This window comes from Octopus bimaculoides, chromosome 7 (genome assembly GCF_046866305.1).
Source record: "Octopus bimaculoides isolate indiv1 chromosome 7, ASM4686630v1, whole genome shotgun sequence".
Taxonomy (NCBI): Eukaryota; Metazoa; Mollusca; class Cephalopoda; order Octopoda; family Octopodidae; genus Octopus; species Octopus bimaculoides.
In genome coordinates, this window is record NC_142934.1 from 96,581,486 (window position 1) to 96,597,577 (window position 16,092).

The window sequence follows — 16,092 nt, forward strand, 5'->3', positions numbered from 1 at the left end:
AAAAACTATTGATTTTTTGAACTAGCACTGGGACACAAACTTATAAGGTATACAGATAATCAATTAATTCCTCCCTAGTTCATGACTGGTATTCAGTTCACCAAGTCTAGAAAGGGAGGAAAGGGACAAAAATCAACAACAGTGATTTTTAAAAATTAAACATAAAAAAGAAAATGATAAATACTTTTCTATGTTTAACCATCTCTTTCACCTTTTGAATAATAATAATAATAATAATAATAATGGTTTCAATTTTGGCACAAGGCCAGCAATTTTAGGAGAGAAGTACTTCAATTACATCGACCCCAGTGTTCAACTGACACTCATTTTTATTGACCCTGAAAGGATGAAAGACAAAGTGAACTCAGCAGAATTTGAACTCAGAACATCAAGATGGATGAAGCAGTTAGCCCAGAATGCTAATGATTCTGTTAGCTTGCTGCCTTAGTTATGATGATGATGATGATGACGACGACATACTGATCGCTACCTGATGGCAATGATGACCACATTAGCTGATCATCTTCAATATATTATCTGTATTTAATGACATTGGTGGTGAAATAACTCATAACGGAATACAAGAGGACGTGTCTCATTGATGAAAAGAGATGACAGCTTCATGGCCTCAAAATCAGCTGAAGCAACAGGGAACTCATTCTTTAAAGGTTCAGACCCCACTCCGCAAAAAGTCAGTTTTGTGAACAACAACCAGGACAGTTTATAAGATTGTCAGAAGAGTATAAGGGAACATATAAACTTGGAATACATGACTGGTATTTCACCAAGTGAATGGGATCTGAAATTTGAATGTTAAGGGCCAAAATGAAATACCTCTTTAATTCTCCAACAATACTGTTAGTAATGATAATTGATCAGAGACAATGCTAGACAAACTAGCACAGTTGAATGATTGCGGAAATCTATTATATTCCACTGTGTTTAGCATGGTTAATCATTTCTGGAGCGGCTCAAATCTTCTTGGATTCCTCTTTATATTTCATCTCTCTCTCTGGGCCAGTAAAATAAGCATCTTTAATTTATCAGAATAAAGTCAATATTTAATATCCTATTTCTAAAGGTAACTCTCTGCCACAAAAAACAAAGAAAACAATCAAGAAAACGACAAAATGAAAGAGCCTGATAAAGAAATCAATATCAAAACAACAACTGCAGCAGCGGCAGCGGCAGCAGCAGCAGCGGCAGCAGCAGCAGCAGTATTTTGGTTTAGCTTTAAGCTACTGCTGCTTGTCTTGTTGTTGATCATGTGTTTTAGATGATTTAATTAATTTTATTCGATGAAGTGGAGTTTCCAACTTTCTACTACTGAATACTCATCATTTATCGAATTATTGCGTCGATAATTTCATTATTTTAAACAATTTTATTTTTTATTATTAGATGATAATAATAATAATAATAATACTAATAATAAAAAAAATTGATGATAGAAAAAGCATTTTAAAATTTATTCACTTATGTTTATTAGTTTTGTTTTTTTTTCCTAAAAATTCTTTGTTTTAGAGAATTTTTTAAAATCTAAAACTAAGAAAAATATAATTGTATTCCTCTTTCAATGTTTAGGTTTTGTATCAGGCAAAACAATCTCTCCATGTCACCAAGAGAGTGTTGTGTGTCTTATAACAAACATTGTTGATACATTTGTTTTGTAGGCAAAAAGAAGTTATCACCATCAAAACATTGCCAGAGGAAATCAGATTGTTTTGGTGAGAGGATGACTTGAGACTTGTGTAGTAAAGCTCAACTCATTAGTGGTGCTCTCAGAGTGCCATTTACAAGTCTCAATGGCGTTGGAACATCAGGGACAGTTCTTCCCCTGCTGACTAATTTATCTCTCATATTTTTATACATCCATCCGTCCTTCCATTCTTATACAAGACAAGGCATAAATAATGGTGATTACATATTTTCCTTTATTGTGGAAAGAATATGTAATGAGCACTCTTTATGGCTTGTCTTGTCTATCACTCTGTGTGGAAACCAGTGTAACTGGAGCACAACCATTGATTTACAATATAGAATGGCAATGAACTAAAACTTTGGACCTTGCCACAAAAATGCACAGAGTTCCTTATCAATCTAAACAATATTGTTAGCCTGGTGTACAAACAGGGAGCTTATAAAGGATTTTGCCCCGATTGATAATCCCTCATTAATAACTCTGACATATATATATATATATATATACACACACACACATATATATATATATATATATACATATATATATATATATACATATATGCGTACTGCCTTAATTCTTCGAAACGCCGGAGTTTTAATGGTGGCAGCTGATGAAGGGGATGTTTCTATGTGGCCTGCTTGTTTGTTGCACCTTGTTTACCATTTTTGTCCTTGTTCTTTTGCCACGTCATGTACCCAGTTATGTATCTATATGTACATGTGGATGAACATATATACATACATGTACATATATATGCATATACTCTTATATTGTTTATATATATACATATATATATATACCGTTGTCCCAAAAAAAGTTTGTTTCCCATGCTTTGTTTATGTTTTTGTTTTTCAGTTTGTCCACATTTTGTTGTAACGTCCTGTACCTAGATATGCATCTATATATACATGTAGATGTAGGTATGCACATACATGTACATATATATGCGTATACTCACATATTATTTGTATTATATATATATATATATACGAAGAGAGAAAGGGAGATATAATAAAAACAACAACATGAAGATCTCTTAGATGACTCGGCGTTAGGAAGGGCATCCAGCTGTAGAAACTCTGCCAAATCAGATTGGAGCCTGGTGTAGCCATCCGGTTTCACCAGTCCTCAGTCAAATCGTCCAACCCATGCTAGCATGGAAAGCGGACGTTAAATGATGACGATACAGGGTGCGATGAGTAAATTTTCACCATTTTATTTTTTTATTTTGTGTTTGCACTTTGTTTGTCTTTAATTTTGTTGACTACATAGTATAGTAAGGTCAGTTGGGAACTGTCTGTGAGAAAAACAGCAGAGTGACAGTATTCACTCTGCCAGAAATTTGGAAATGACATGCTGTACTGCTTGGCATTCATGCCAGAAGCTCTAATTTGAACATTTCAGAGTGTTTTGGTGTCAGTCTGAGGACAGTACAATCTGGGGACATGTACCGAGAATGGTAAAAATCAAACATCCAGTCAACATCATGATATTTGGAGTGATGACTAGTGATGGTGAGATTATGTCTCCATTCATCTTCCCACACGGCCTCAGACTCAACACGGAGGCCTACATCAACTACCTGGAGGAGGTAGTGCTGCCCTGGGTCAAGAGGGTGGCTGCTGGAAGACACTATGTCTGGCAACAGGACTCTGCACCATGCCACACAAGCAGGGGAACCCAGTCATGGCTGTCAGCCAATTTCTACGACAACATCAACCCTAACATCTGGCCACCTAACTCCCCAGACTGCAACCTCTTTGATTCTTATGTGTGAGGTGCAGTTGAGCAAGAGACCAACAAAACACCTTATAATTCCAGAGATGAATTGAGGGCAAGGATTATGGTAGCATTCCCCAACTTAAAAAAGGAGACTGTTCCCAAAGACTTGCAGGAGATTCCGAAGTAATCTGGATGTCGTGGTTGAAGTCAAATGGCAATTTTATTGAATAAATTTACTCTTTAGCATTTCAAGATATTTTAAAGTAATTTTGGTAAATATATGTTAAAACAAGATGTCAGTGGTATTTTCATTTTTGCATAATTTAGACGACAGTTTATTCACCACACCCTATACACACACATACATACATATGAACATATTTATGTGTTCACACATCCAACTTCAGACATAGTAAATGTGTTTCTAAGCTTCAAAATTGTTAAAGAGATATTTGGCGTGTGTCCATTTCTTCTTTGTATCTATACAAATTTCATAGAAGCTCTTAAAAATGTCTCTGATACCCATACACATTCAGTCAGTTCCCTTTGCATTGATATTTATTGATTTAAATTCAGTACACAAAATATTATGGCTGGACTGGCCTGTATCAATAAGGAAATCATATGAAATTAATAACAACAACCTTGAAATATTAATAACAAGAAATATTAGAAGCCATAATGATGATGGTGATGGTGATGATGATGAGGAGGAGAAGGAGGATAATGAAAACATAACCCAGTAATTAATAACAACAGAAATTCTGGAAAATGCCTTGGCAAACAACTCAGCTTTCCGTTCCTAATCATTTGTGGAGGATTCTTTTGGTTGATGGAATCTTTGAATGATAAGTTCTAGAATTTCATGATGAAATGATGACAATCATTCACCATAAATTACATGCACATGGATGTGAGTGTTCCTTTATTCATTTCAGTGATGCCATTGCGACCATGCTGGAGCACTGCTATGATTTTGCACTTCTTCATATGATTCTTCTTTGGCTGATTCCTTCCAGGTGGTGGGATTTCATATCACCACTCCTGGATCTACTTTTACATTGGTTGATGGCTAGTCAATGTAAGGGGGTGTCTGACACTGCTGCCTCATGTATGTATGTGTGTGTGTTATGTATGCATGCATATATATATAGAGAGAGACACACATACATATATACATACATACATACGTAAAAAGCACCCACTACACTTTTGGAGTGGTTGGCGTTAGGAACATTGCCAGATCAGATTGGAGCTTGGAGCAGTTGCTGGCTCTCCAGACCTCAGTCAAATCATCGAACCCATGCCAGCATGGAAAATGGACGTTAAACGACGATGATGATGATATATATACTTAATATATATATATATATATATATGTTGTTGGCACTCCATCGCTTACGACGTCGAGGGTTCCAGTTGATCCGATCAACGGAACAGCCTGCTCATGAAATTAACGTGCAAGTGGCTGAGCACTCCACAGACAAGTGTACCCTTAATGTAGTTCTCGGGGATATTCAGCGTGACACAGTGTGACAAGGCTGACCCTTTGAATTACAGGCACAACAGAAACAGGAAGAAAGAGTGAGAGAAAGTTGTGATGAAAGAATGCCGGAGCCTCATGGAGCTTTAGGTGTTTTTGCTCAATAAATACTCACAATGCCCGGTCTGAGAATCAAAACCGCGATCCTACGACCGCGAGTCCGCTGCCCTAACCACTGGGCCATTGCGCCTCCACATATATATATATATATATATATACTTAATATAAATGTATACAGGGACAAAATAATGGAAACACCTTAAAATTTCAAGCAAATTTATTTCAATATGGGGTAGGACTGCCTTGAATTTACGAGGGATGGACTTGTACAAAGTTCGAATTGTTCCCAATGGAATTTTGTCCATTCTTCAGCCAAAACAGTCTGTAGTTCTTATAGTGATGATGGTGGAAGATATTGACTCCTTACTTGTTCTTCTAAAATGCACCATAAATATTCAATGATTATTTACATTATTTACATTCGACGGATATTTGTCCTCATGTTGTTTGTTGTTAACACAACATTTCGGCTGATATACCCTCTAGCCTTCGTCAGGTGTCTTGGGGAAATTTCGAATAATGTAAATAACGTACATAATTCCTCATCTCTTAAATATAGAACTGTATGTTCACTAGAATCCAGTTTTTATTCTCTCTGTTATATCTATGAGACTCTCTCCCACTCCTCCACCACTATCTAATACTGCATTACTTGAAAGATGGTCTGTTGCAGCACTAAAGTGATTTGTGTTCAAACTTACTCTTCTCCCAAATGGCTTGTATATGCAGAAAATAATTTCCCCCCTTAAATCATTGCTTTGAGGGGGTGACTGTTTTCCCTCTTTTATATCTCTGCTTTTTGGTGGTGGTGGTGGTGGTGAGACGTTTTTAACGCAGAATAAATAAAATGCTTAATTTGTAAACATTTAGATAAGACTATCTAAGTTCAGATTTTGAGTAGGAACAAGATGTTTTTTTATTTTGAAAGGGTAGCTGAGTGGGGTGGAATGTTGTTACAATGAAATGTTTATCCTAAACTGCAGCATTGCAAGTGAATTTGTTTGAAACTAGATTGAAATCTAGGATGCAGGTTTCACATAACCTGAGCTTCTCTGCACTGTTGAAACTTGATAGAATAATCAGTGGAGGCCATATCAAGAAAGCTCCAAGCATCAGTTTACACTTCTTCAGTACTCTGTTACATTAAACTAACTGTAACAATGAAGGAGATCACTATAACTGCCAGAAATGGCTGTCAGATTTCTCTCAAATGAAACCTAACCTTTTTAGCAAAGGATGGACACATTGCATAACGGAAATCGACAGAAGAGATGATTCCAGCTGGAAGAATGTCTTTGGTCATATGCTTACTGAAAGAAGATTGGTCTGGAGCAAAACATCAACAACAGCATAGACTCTAGACCAAGCTATATTTGTGGGTCTTTTATGTGAGCTATTCAATCTGCTAGAAATGATAGTAAAATCTCATCCAGCCATCTTGGGAAAGATACATCAGGTAATGATTATCTTACATAAGCTTTAAAAAGATGATTGGACAATGTTTGACTGACTTTGATGGTGGCTCTGATCAATCAGGTACTTGCAATTAAATAACAACAATGCCATGACCTCCCCCCTCCATTACCACTGTTCTACACTGCACTATATTAAATAAAACAAATGAAAGACTAGTTTATTGCAGTGTTTCGAGGTTGTTGTCATACCAAAATATTTCCTTTGCCTCAATTCTATAAAAACGTTTTATTCCTCTATCGACAAAAACAACACAATCAGCACAAGCAATACAAACAACAACAACAACAACACAAAGCATAGCATTCTTCTGTTTGTTGTTTAACATGTATCTTCATGTTTTTATATATTTTTATTTGTAGTTTTCTATTTCCCCACCCCCCACCCCCACCCTTACATTCATATTGATTTCTGCATTCCCAACCCTGCTTACACACTCTCCTACCAGCCAACCAGCCAACCAACCAGACCAGCACTATTGATTACTATTTGATCAGTCATGCAAACAATTAGTATTGAATAGTTAATGTTCAAGCTGAAAGAAGAACTGGAAGTTTTTTTTGGTGGGGTGGGAGGTGGGTGTGTGTGCTGTTTTGTTGCAGTTAGAATTGTTTTCAATATCAATGGTTAATGTGATGTGTTGGCCATCATGCTGTTGAGGAGTGTTCAATACTTGTAGTATGGTAGCACCATTAGACTATTAATTGTTTTCCATACTAAATGAAGACTAATTGTTTGGTGTCACCAATGTCACCCTTTTACTGCCTCTTCAGTTGATCTTTGGAAAAATTGTTGGCAGGAACCAAGAGGTTTTAGAGAAAATTCTAGTAATGTTAATATAGGTGTGTGTGTGTGTGTGTGTATGTGGTGGGGGTGGGGTAAGACAGACAGTAGAGTGAGGGTTGATTGAATTATTTCTTTTTTTTTTCTCTTTGAAAACAGGCATGAGCAACACATTATTTATCACATAGACACAGTTTAATCCATCCTTATATGGAAGTTTCTATCAGCAGGTTTCATTAAATAAAACTACAAACCTATATTTTGTGTGCGCTTAGTATTTTCAAAATATATGTTCGTAGTCTGTGTATATATTATATTATATATATATGTGTGTGTGTGTGTGTATACATACACACACACACACAGAGATATATGTACATATATCTATCTATATTATATATATATATATATATATATATATATATATATATATATATACACACACACACACACACACACACACTGATTACTTGATTGGTCAAGAGAAGAAAATATATTTAATACCAAAATATATCTCTGAAAAACAAAGAAATGTATAAAAATGCCCATGTGAGGGCAGGGAAAGAGATATCAAATGAAAGACGAGGAGAATGGAAAGAGAGAGAAGATGCATCAAGTTTTAAGAACAGACAATAACGGATATTGCAATAAGGACGCTTATTTAAAAGATGCTGTCTTCTACTAACATTTCCCAATGGCTTTCGGTTTATTGCGAAATTGATTGAGCTAAAGATATTTCATGTGAATAGTTAATGTTCAAGCTGAAAGAAGAACTGGAAGTTTCTTCTTTTTTTTTTTTGTTTCTTTAGGGAGAGTGGGGAGCTGTTTGTGTTGCAGTTAGTGTTGTTTTCAATATCAATGTGTAATTGTTCTCCCTCACTTGCATTTCATTGTTATGTAAATCCCAAAATAAATTGTAAACTGTCTTTCTAATATCTCTCCTCTTATCAAATGAATGAAATCAGCCAAGTTTGTCATTGATGTCCAGCAAATGAAAACCTTTTTTCTGTACGTATTCTGTGTCCAGGGCTGGAGCATTGCTGACTTGTAGAGTTATATATCTAACCCCTGCTGCCATATTTAGGAGGATGGATTCAGTTCTCAGCTGAGTCCATTGTAAAGATCATGCTACCTGCTCCTCCTCCTCCCTTTTATCAATCAGTAAGGCAGTCATTGTCTAGGGACTCTAATGAAAGGTGTTATGTGGCAGACAAGATTGAAAAGGCAGAAGAAAAACTTCCTCTTTGGTCTAACTCTCATCAAGTTCTCTTGAAAAGAAAAATAGGAATGGAGAATGAAGTGTTGCCTCTTTGCAAATTTGTTGAAAGGTGGGTGAATGATGAGCCTAAATCCAAGTGAACTGGCCTGCCATGAGTATGTGCCTAATAGAGTTTTCAAGAATAACCCATGGAGGTCTCTCATCTTGGGGGAATTTTGTTTTGCTACTTTCATTTTTTTACATGCTTTTTACGTAATACCACACTGTATTGTCGTCCTATTCTCAATAATTTTGTCAACCACTGGAGTTAATAGAGAAAGTAGTTTTATTTACCGTTAAATTATTGGAGTTGATGTTATGTGCCTAAATTGTTACTATTCTTCTCATTATTATTATTATTATTCTTATCTTACAGATAAACGGTGTCAACTTGTTGACTGTTGAGTACAACCGGGAGACGAACACAGAAACTGTAATGGACAAGTCCATGAGAGACATATTAACAGTTGTCTATGACAACACTGGCCTACCAACCCATTTCTTGCCCAACACTGGTCACAATGACTTGAATATTAGCTACACCAGGCATGGAGCCGTAGAGAAATGGCAATATGGTGAACTTACTGAACAACGCATGTACGAGAAGGGAATGATGGTGGAAAAGATTTCCACAAATGGCGCTCAATATCGGTATATTTATAGTTACGGGCTTAAAGTAAGTATAGACAGGGATGTCTTCATTGTTGATTTTTGTTTTTGTCAACACACTCACACTAAATACTGGCCCTCCATTTATATGTGTATATATGTATGTATATATATGTGTGTGTATGTATATCTATATTTATCTTTCTCTCTCTCTTATATATATATATATATATGTATATGTATATATGTATATATATATATCATCATCATCATCATCATCAATGAGATGTCATGTGACTGTGGCTCAGTAGTTTGCTTTCTAGCTACATGAATTCAGGTTCCATTCCACTGCGTGGTACTTTGGGTAAGTAAAATTTGTTATAGCCCCTGACTGACCAAAACCTTGTAAATGGATTTGGTAGATAGAAACTAAATGAAGCCTATCACACACATATATATATATATGTGTGTGTGTGTCAATGTGTTTGTGCTTCCTTGTCTTGAGACTGCATCATAATCGTTAATGAATATCACTGCCATTCTTTTGCAATATTCTGCAAAGAACATCTGTCCTTGGGGAAATATTACCTGGCTTGAAAATAGGGCAGAGTGGCAGCAGAAAGGCATCCAGCCATAGAAAATCTGCCACAGTAAACTCCATCCAACCTATGCAACATGGAAAAGCAGACGTTAAAATGATGATGATGATATACCACCATTGCTGTTGAAATAAAAAAAATGGTTTGAAATTGTGAAACTGAGTTCTGGAAGTTCTGTTTCTGTGTATGTGTCTCTGTGTCTGTTTGTGCGCGTGTATCCATACATGTAACGGCCAATAAATTGGTTGAGCACCCTTCTTTCATTTGTTCACTCACTTGTAAAAATATGTACACATCATCATCATCATCATCATCATCGTTTAACGTCCGCTTTCCATGCTAGCATGGGTTGGACGATTTGACTGAGGACTGGTGAAACCGGATGGCAACACCAGGCTCCAGTCTGATTTGGCAGAGTTTCTACAGCTGGATGCCCTTCCTAACGCCAACCACTCAGAGAGTGTAGTGGGTGCTTTTACGTGTCACCCGCACGAAAACGGCCACGCTCGAAATGGTGTCTTTTATGTGCCACCCGCACAAGCCAGTCCAGGGGCACTGGCAACGATCTCGCTCGAAAATCCTACAGGAGCCAGTCAGGCGGTACTGGCAACGGCCACGCTCAAAATGGTGCATCTCATGTGCCACCCGCACAAGAACCAGTCCAGGGGCACTGGCAACGATCTTACTTGGCTTGCCGGGTCTTCTCACGCACAGCCCATTTCCAAAGGTCTCGGTCCGTAGTCATCGCCTCGGTGAGGCCCAATGTACGAAGGTCTTGCCTCACCACCTCAGCCCAGGTCTTCCTGGGCCTACCTCTTCCACGGGTTCCCTCAACTGTTAGGGTGTGGCACTTTTTCACGCAGCTATCCTCCTCCATTCTCACCACATGTCCATACCAGCGCAATCGTCTCTCTTGCACGCCACAACTGATGCTTCTAATGTTCAGCTTTTCTCTCAAGATACTTACACTCTGACGGGTATTCACATTGACATTACACATCCAACGGAGCATACTGGCTTCATTCCTTGCGAGCTTACGTATGTCCTCAGCAGTTACAGCCCATGTTTCACTGCCATGTAGCATGGTTGTTCGTACGCATGCGTCATACAGTCTGCCTTTTACTCTGAGTGAGAGTCCCTTTGTCGCCAGCAGGGGTAAGAGCTCTCTAAACTTTGCCCAGGCTATTCTTATTCTAGCAGCTACACTTTCAGCGCACCCACCCCCACTACTAACTTGGTCGCCCAGATAGCGGAAGCTATCGACTACCTCTAGTTTTTCACCCTGGAATGAGATAGAAGTTGTTTCCTGTTTGTTTGCAGTCTTTATTGCACCTGAACATCTGCCACAAACAAAAACTAACTTGCTAGTTAACCTGCCTTTGATGTTGCTGCACCTCTTATGTGTCCATAGCTTGCACCGGGTACATCTTATAGAGTTACTACCTACTCCTTTTCTACATACTGAGCAGGGCCATCTACCTGAAGGGGTTTGTGTTTTATCTACCTTCCTACTTATTAGGATTTTGGTTTTAGCTAGGTTGACTCTAAGGCCCTTCAATTCTAGACCTTGCTTCCACACCTGAAACTTCTCCTCTAGTTCTGATAGTGACTCCGCAATTAGGGCAAGGTCATCAGCATAGAGGAGCTCCCAGGGGCAGCCTGTCTTGAACTCCTCTGTGATTGCCTGGAGGACTATGGTAAATAATAGGGGGCTGAGTACGGAACCTTGGTGGACCCCTACCTCTACCCGGAATTCATTGCTGTACTCATTTCCAACCCTCACCTTACTGGCAGCATCTCTGTACATGGCTCGCACAGCTCTCACTAACCATTCTTCTATCCCAAGTTTCCTCATTGACCACCAGATAAGGGATCGAGGGACCCTGTCAAAGGCTTTCTCCATGTCAACGAAAGCCAGGTACAGAGGTTTATCCTTAGCTAGGTATTTCTCCTGCAACTGTCTCACTAGAAATAAGGCATCAGTAGTGCTTTTACCTGGCACGAACCCAAACTGCATCTCATCTAAATTGATTCGCTCCCTAATTAGTTGGGCTATGACCCTCTCTGTAACTTTCATAACCTGATCTAACAGCTTGATGCCTCTGTAATTATTTGTATCTAAAGCGTCCCCTTTACCTTTGTAGCAGTTGACTATGATGCTGCTACACCAGTCATAGGGTATGACTCCTTCGTGTATCACCTGGTTCGTAATACGGGTGACTAGGCTATAGCCAACACTGCCAGATATTTTGAGCATCTCTGCAGTGATTCCTGATGGGCCGGGGGCTTTCCCGGTCTTCATACTCTTAATTGCTTTATCTACCCTGGTGCTATCAACTCGGATAGCTGGTCCCTCTATTGGGTCGACATAAGGCAGGCTCTCTTTATCCCATTCATTCTCTTTATTAAGCAATCTATCGTAGTGGCATCTCCAGACCTCTTTCTTTGCATCCTCATTTAATGCAAGCGTACCATCATCCATGCGAACACATTTCTCTCCTACAACATCACTATTCTCTCTCCTACACTGTCTTGCAACACGAAATACCTCGAGTCTTTGGTCCTCACGGCGCAGAACATTGGCAAATCTTTCCTTATCTGCTTCCCCTCTGGCTAAATAAACCTGTCGCCTAGCCTCCCTTCTGGCACTTTGGTACAATTCCCTGCTACCACCGTTCTTCCAGTCCTTCCAAGCCTGTTTCTTTTGTCTAATAGCCCTGTCTACCTCCTTGTTCCACCACCACGTTACTCTGGGTTGGGAGGGGACCTTACACCACCCACAAATCTGGTCGGTGGCTTTCAACAGGTTGTCCCTCAGAAATCTCCAATTGTCTTCCACGTTGTATGATGCTATATCCCCTTCTATTTCGTTAAATGCTTCAAGTAACTTGTCTCTAAGTCTCTGTCCGTTTGCAGGGTCTTTAAGCTTCCACACCCTTCTTCTCCAAGCCTGTCTAATTCTGGGCACCCATTTTGCCTTGATCCCAAAGTCGCTAACTACTAATCTATGTTGTGGGGTACATTCTTCGCCAGGGTAGGTTTTGGCATTTATAAGCCGCCCTCTTTCCCTATTTCTGGCGAGGATGTAGTCGATTTGGCTAGAGTGTCTGCCGGAGCGGTAGGTGACTAGGTGACTGGCAGGTTTCCTGAAGTTGGTATTGCAGACCATAAGATTGGTTGCATCACAGAACTCCAGCAGTCTGGTTCCCTCCTCGTTGCGGGAACCGAAGCCATAGCCTCCATGTATGCCATGGAAGCCCCCAGCACGACGTCCGACATGACCGTTGAAGTCTCCAGCCACAAAGAGAAGGTCCCTGTCACTCGTCGACGAGGTAGTTTGCAAGAGGGTGTCATAGAATTGGTCTTTCAGACCATCTGGTAGCCCAGGTTGAGGTGCATAGGCTGAGATGACAGTAGCTAATCTATGATGAAGCACTAGTCTGATCTTAAGTACTCTGTCACTTACTCTAACGACCTCGATTACCTTATCCACCCATTTCTCCGCTAGAAGTATTCCTACGCCCCCGACCCCGTCAGTGTTCCCTGCCCAGAAAATCTTGTACCTGTGTTCTTTGCCTGTGAGGAACCTTGCAGAACCTCCTCTCCATCTTACTTCCTGGATGCAGCACATATCTACGCATCTCCGTTCAAGCATCTCAACAATTTCACCAGATCTACCTTTCAGCATGCCGACGATATATATATATATATATTGTATATATACATACACATATATATATATATATATATATATATATATATATATATATATATATATATATGCATACATATATATATCGTATATATGTACATACATATATATATATATATATATAATTGCCCAATCTGCTCCCCAAATCTACCCACCACCAGTTGCTTTTGCTCGCCTTTGATTCCATTTTATTCTTATTGACCCCTACAAACCATTTAATTTATTATTCATTTTTTATCCATTAAATCATCCCTTCCTTTGCGCTATGCCCTCTACTTTCTCCCTCCCACCCTTATAGCCTACCCAGTCACACCCCCATCTCTCTTGTCCTCCTCACTTACAACTCTATCATCATCATTATTCTGCTATTCACTTCCCTCATTGCTTCTGCTCTCCTCAGATCATTGGTCATGTTGCACCCCTTATCCCCTACTCCCAACATGCACCCCTCAAACCTACCCTGTTTTTACCATTGTTGCCCCTCTTCCAGCTTCTGTTTCCCTATTTCTGTCTGCTCCATACACTCTTGCAAATTCCCACCCCCATCTACCTACACTCCCAATTTCTCAGTCCCTACTTGCTTCTATTCACTTCTTACCTTGAGGGACCACCTAGACACCTTATCAGCACTATTTAGTGTGTTTACAGTACCCTATCCTCATTCTCTCGCTCTCACTCTTCTGAATGTGAGCAGCCATGTAGCTTCTGCACACCACAAGAAACCTGATCTGTCCCCTGGTATCAGTGGGGGTTCATACTCTTGCATGCCGTGGCAGGACTAGAGCCCTCATTTTGTGTTATAAAGCAGTTGGGATTAATTAGAAACAGTTAACTGCAGAAACAAGGTGAAAACAGAGACTGGAGCATGATGCAGCTCTTGAATCCCTGGACCCTATCGAACTGTCCAATCCATTTTTGCATGGGACACGGATATTCACTTAAGGGAACATACTTCTTCATTTACATTTGGTGAATGTAGCTTTGACCAAGAGCAATTGGTGTCATTAGATGATATTCAAGCATCCCACAATCATTAGGTATTTTGACCCTGAGTGGTAACGTCCTCCTGTTAGCATATCAGCAGGGGTAGCCAACTTCATCATCTTCTTTTGACTTCCAGCTTAGTTCCTCTCTTTTGTGCTCCATTACCAGTAACAGACTCTTTCTCTTGTCTTTCTCAGCTCATCTTTCTTTTGTGTAATGCTAAAACATGAGAGAGGAAATGAGAAACTAAAACAGGGGATTTTACAAAGTGAGCCTGAGTGGAAAGTCAGAGCTAAAGTAAACATGCAAGAGAAAGAGGGTAGAAGTGATACAGTGATCTTAACATGGAGAGTGAGGATGGGGGGAAAGATAATGGCTTCACTGCATCTTCAGTTATCTCATTTTTTAAATCCCTCTCCCTACAAGTGCACACACACACAAATATGTCAGACTTTTGTCACTCTCTCTCTCTCTCTCCCTCTTAAATCCTCTCACAAGGTTTTGGCTAGTCTTGGGCTACAGAAAAAAATTCCTTGTCTAGTGTGGCCTGCGATGGGACTGAACCAGAAAACACATGGCTGGAAAGCAAACTTCTTAACCACACAACCATACATTAGAAAATGCATGAAAAATTAAAATTATCACGATAATTCAAATTATAATATCTTCCTTCCCCCACCCTCAACCACTTTCAATCTTGTCACCTCTTTGACATAAGTTTTTTAATGCTTTTTGTTGTTTTTGGTTTCACTTTTCTTGTTTGGTATGTTGGTGTGGATGTTCTTTTAGTTAGTCATTGTCTTCCTCCTCCTCATCATAATCATCATCATTCAGCTCAAGTGAAGTTTCTTGCTGTGTTATATCTACATGTCTCTTCAAATGTTGTACCCTACTTCATTATTGGCTCGTCAGAAATAAAGAAATAAAAATATAATAAATAAAAACATAAAAGCACAAAAATAATCGAATAAATAACATGAAATGAAAAAGGTAAAGAAAATAAACAGAGTACCTACTACTACTACTACTACTGCTACTACTATTATTATTATTGTTGTGTTTCTTCTTGTAATTTCATCAATTGTTTTTAGTCTGTTGCAATAAATAGTGCTTGACATTTTCCAAAGAAACGTTAAATGCCTCCTCGCAGGAACTGACTACTTCTGACCTATTGTCCTTCTTGGGATAACAATTTTTTTGCTTATTTTTTTTCTTTGTTTCTTAATTTTTATTCTCCCAACTGCCAACCTTTTAATGGCACTCTCTAGCGCGCGCGTGTGTGTGTGTGTGTGTACCAGTCTGCATGCATAGTTTCCTCCATTGTGTATTTTCTCACTGCTGCTTACACTACTGTGCTAATTTTGTTCTCCTTCCCACAACTACAGACTTACACACCCTTGAAATATTACTTCATCTCTCCTATTCTCTGGAGTGACCCAATGAGTGGGACTTCGAAGTGACTATGGAATATGGAAGAAATAGCAGCCAAGTTTTCCTGAGATTGCATCTTGCAGTCTTAATATAGAGGGACATCTTGTATAATTCAGTCCAAGATACATAATGCACATGAGAAGGACAGAAGAATTGTGGCAGGAATACATTTTGTCCTAAGTCTACTCAGAGATAATCTGAGATGGATTATGG

At 39.0% G+C, this 16,092-nt stretch overlaps 1 protein-coding gene across 35 annotated transcripts in view; it reads left to right on the plus strand.

The window, feature by feature from the left end:
• Positions 1-16,092, plus strand: part of LOC106883309 (teneurin-m) — a 572,946-nt gene that overhangs the window by 543,915 nt on the left and 12,939 nt on the right. For all 35 annotated transcript variants that reach the window (XM_089355687.1, XM_052969800.2, XM_052969805.2 and 32 more), the window contains one exon: positions 8,921-9,220. In XM_089355687.1, coding sequence (XP_089211813.1) covers positions 8,921-9,220 — 300 coding nt within the window. The remainder of the gene's footprint in view (positions 1-8,920; positions 9,221-16,092) is intronic.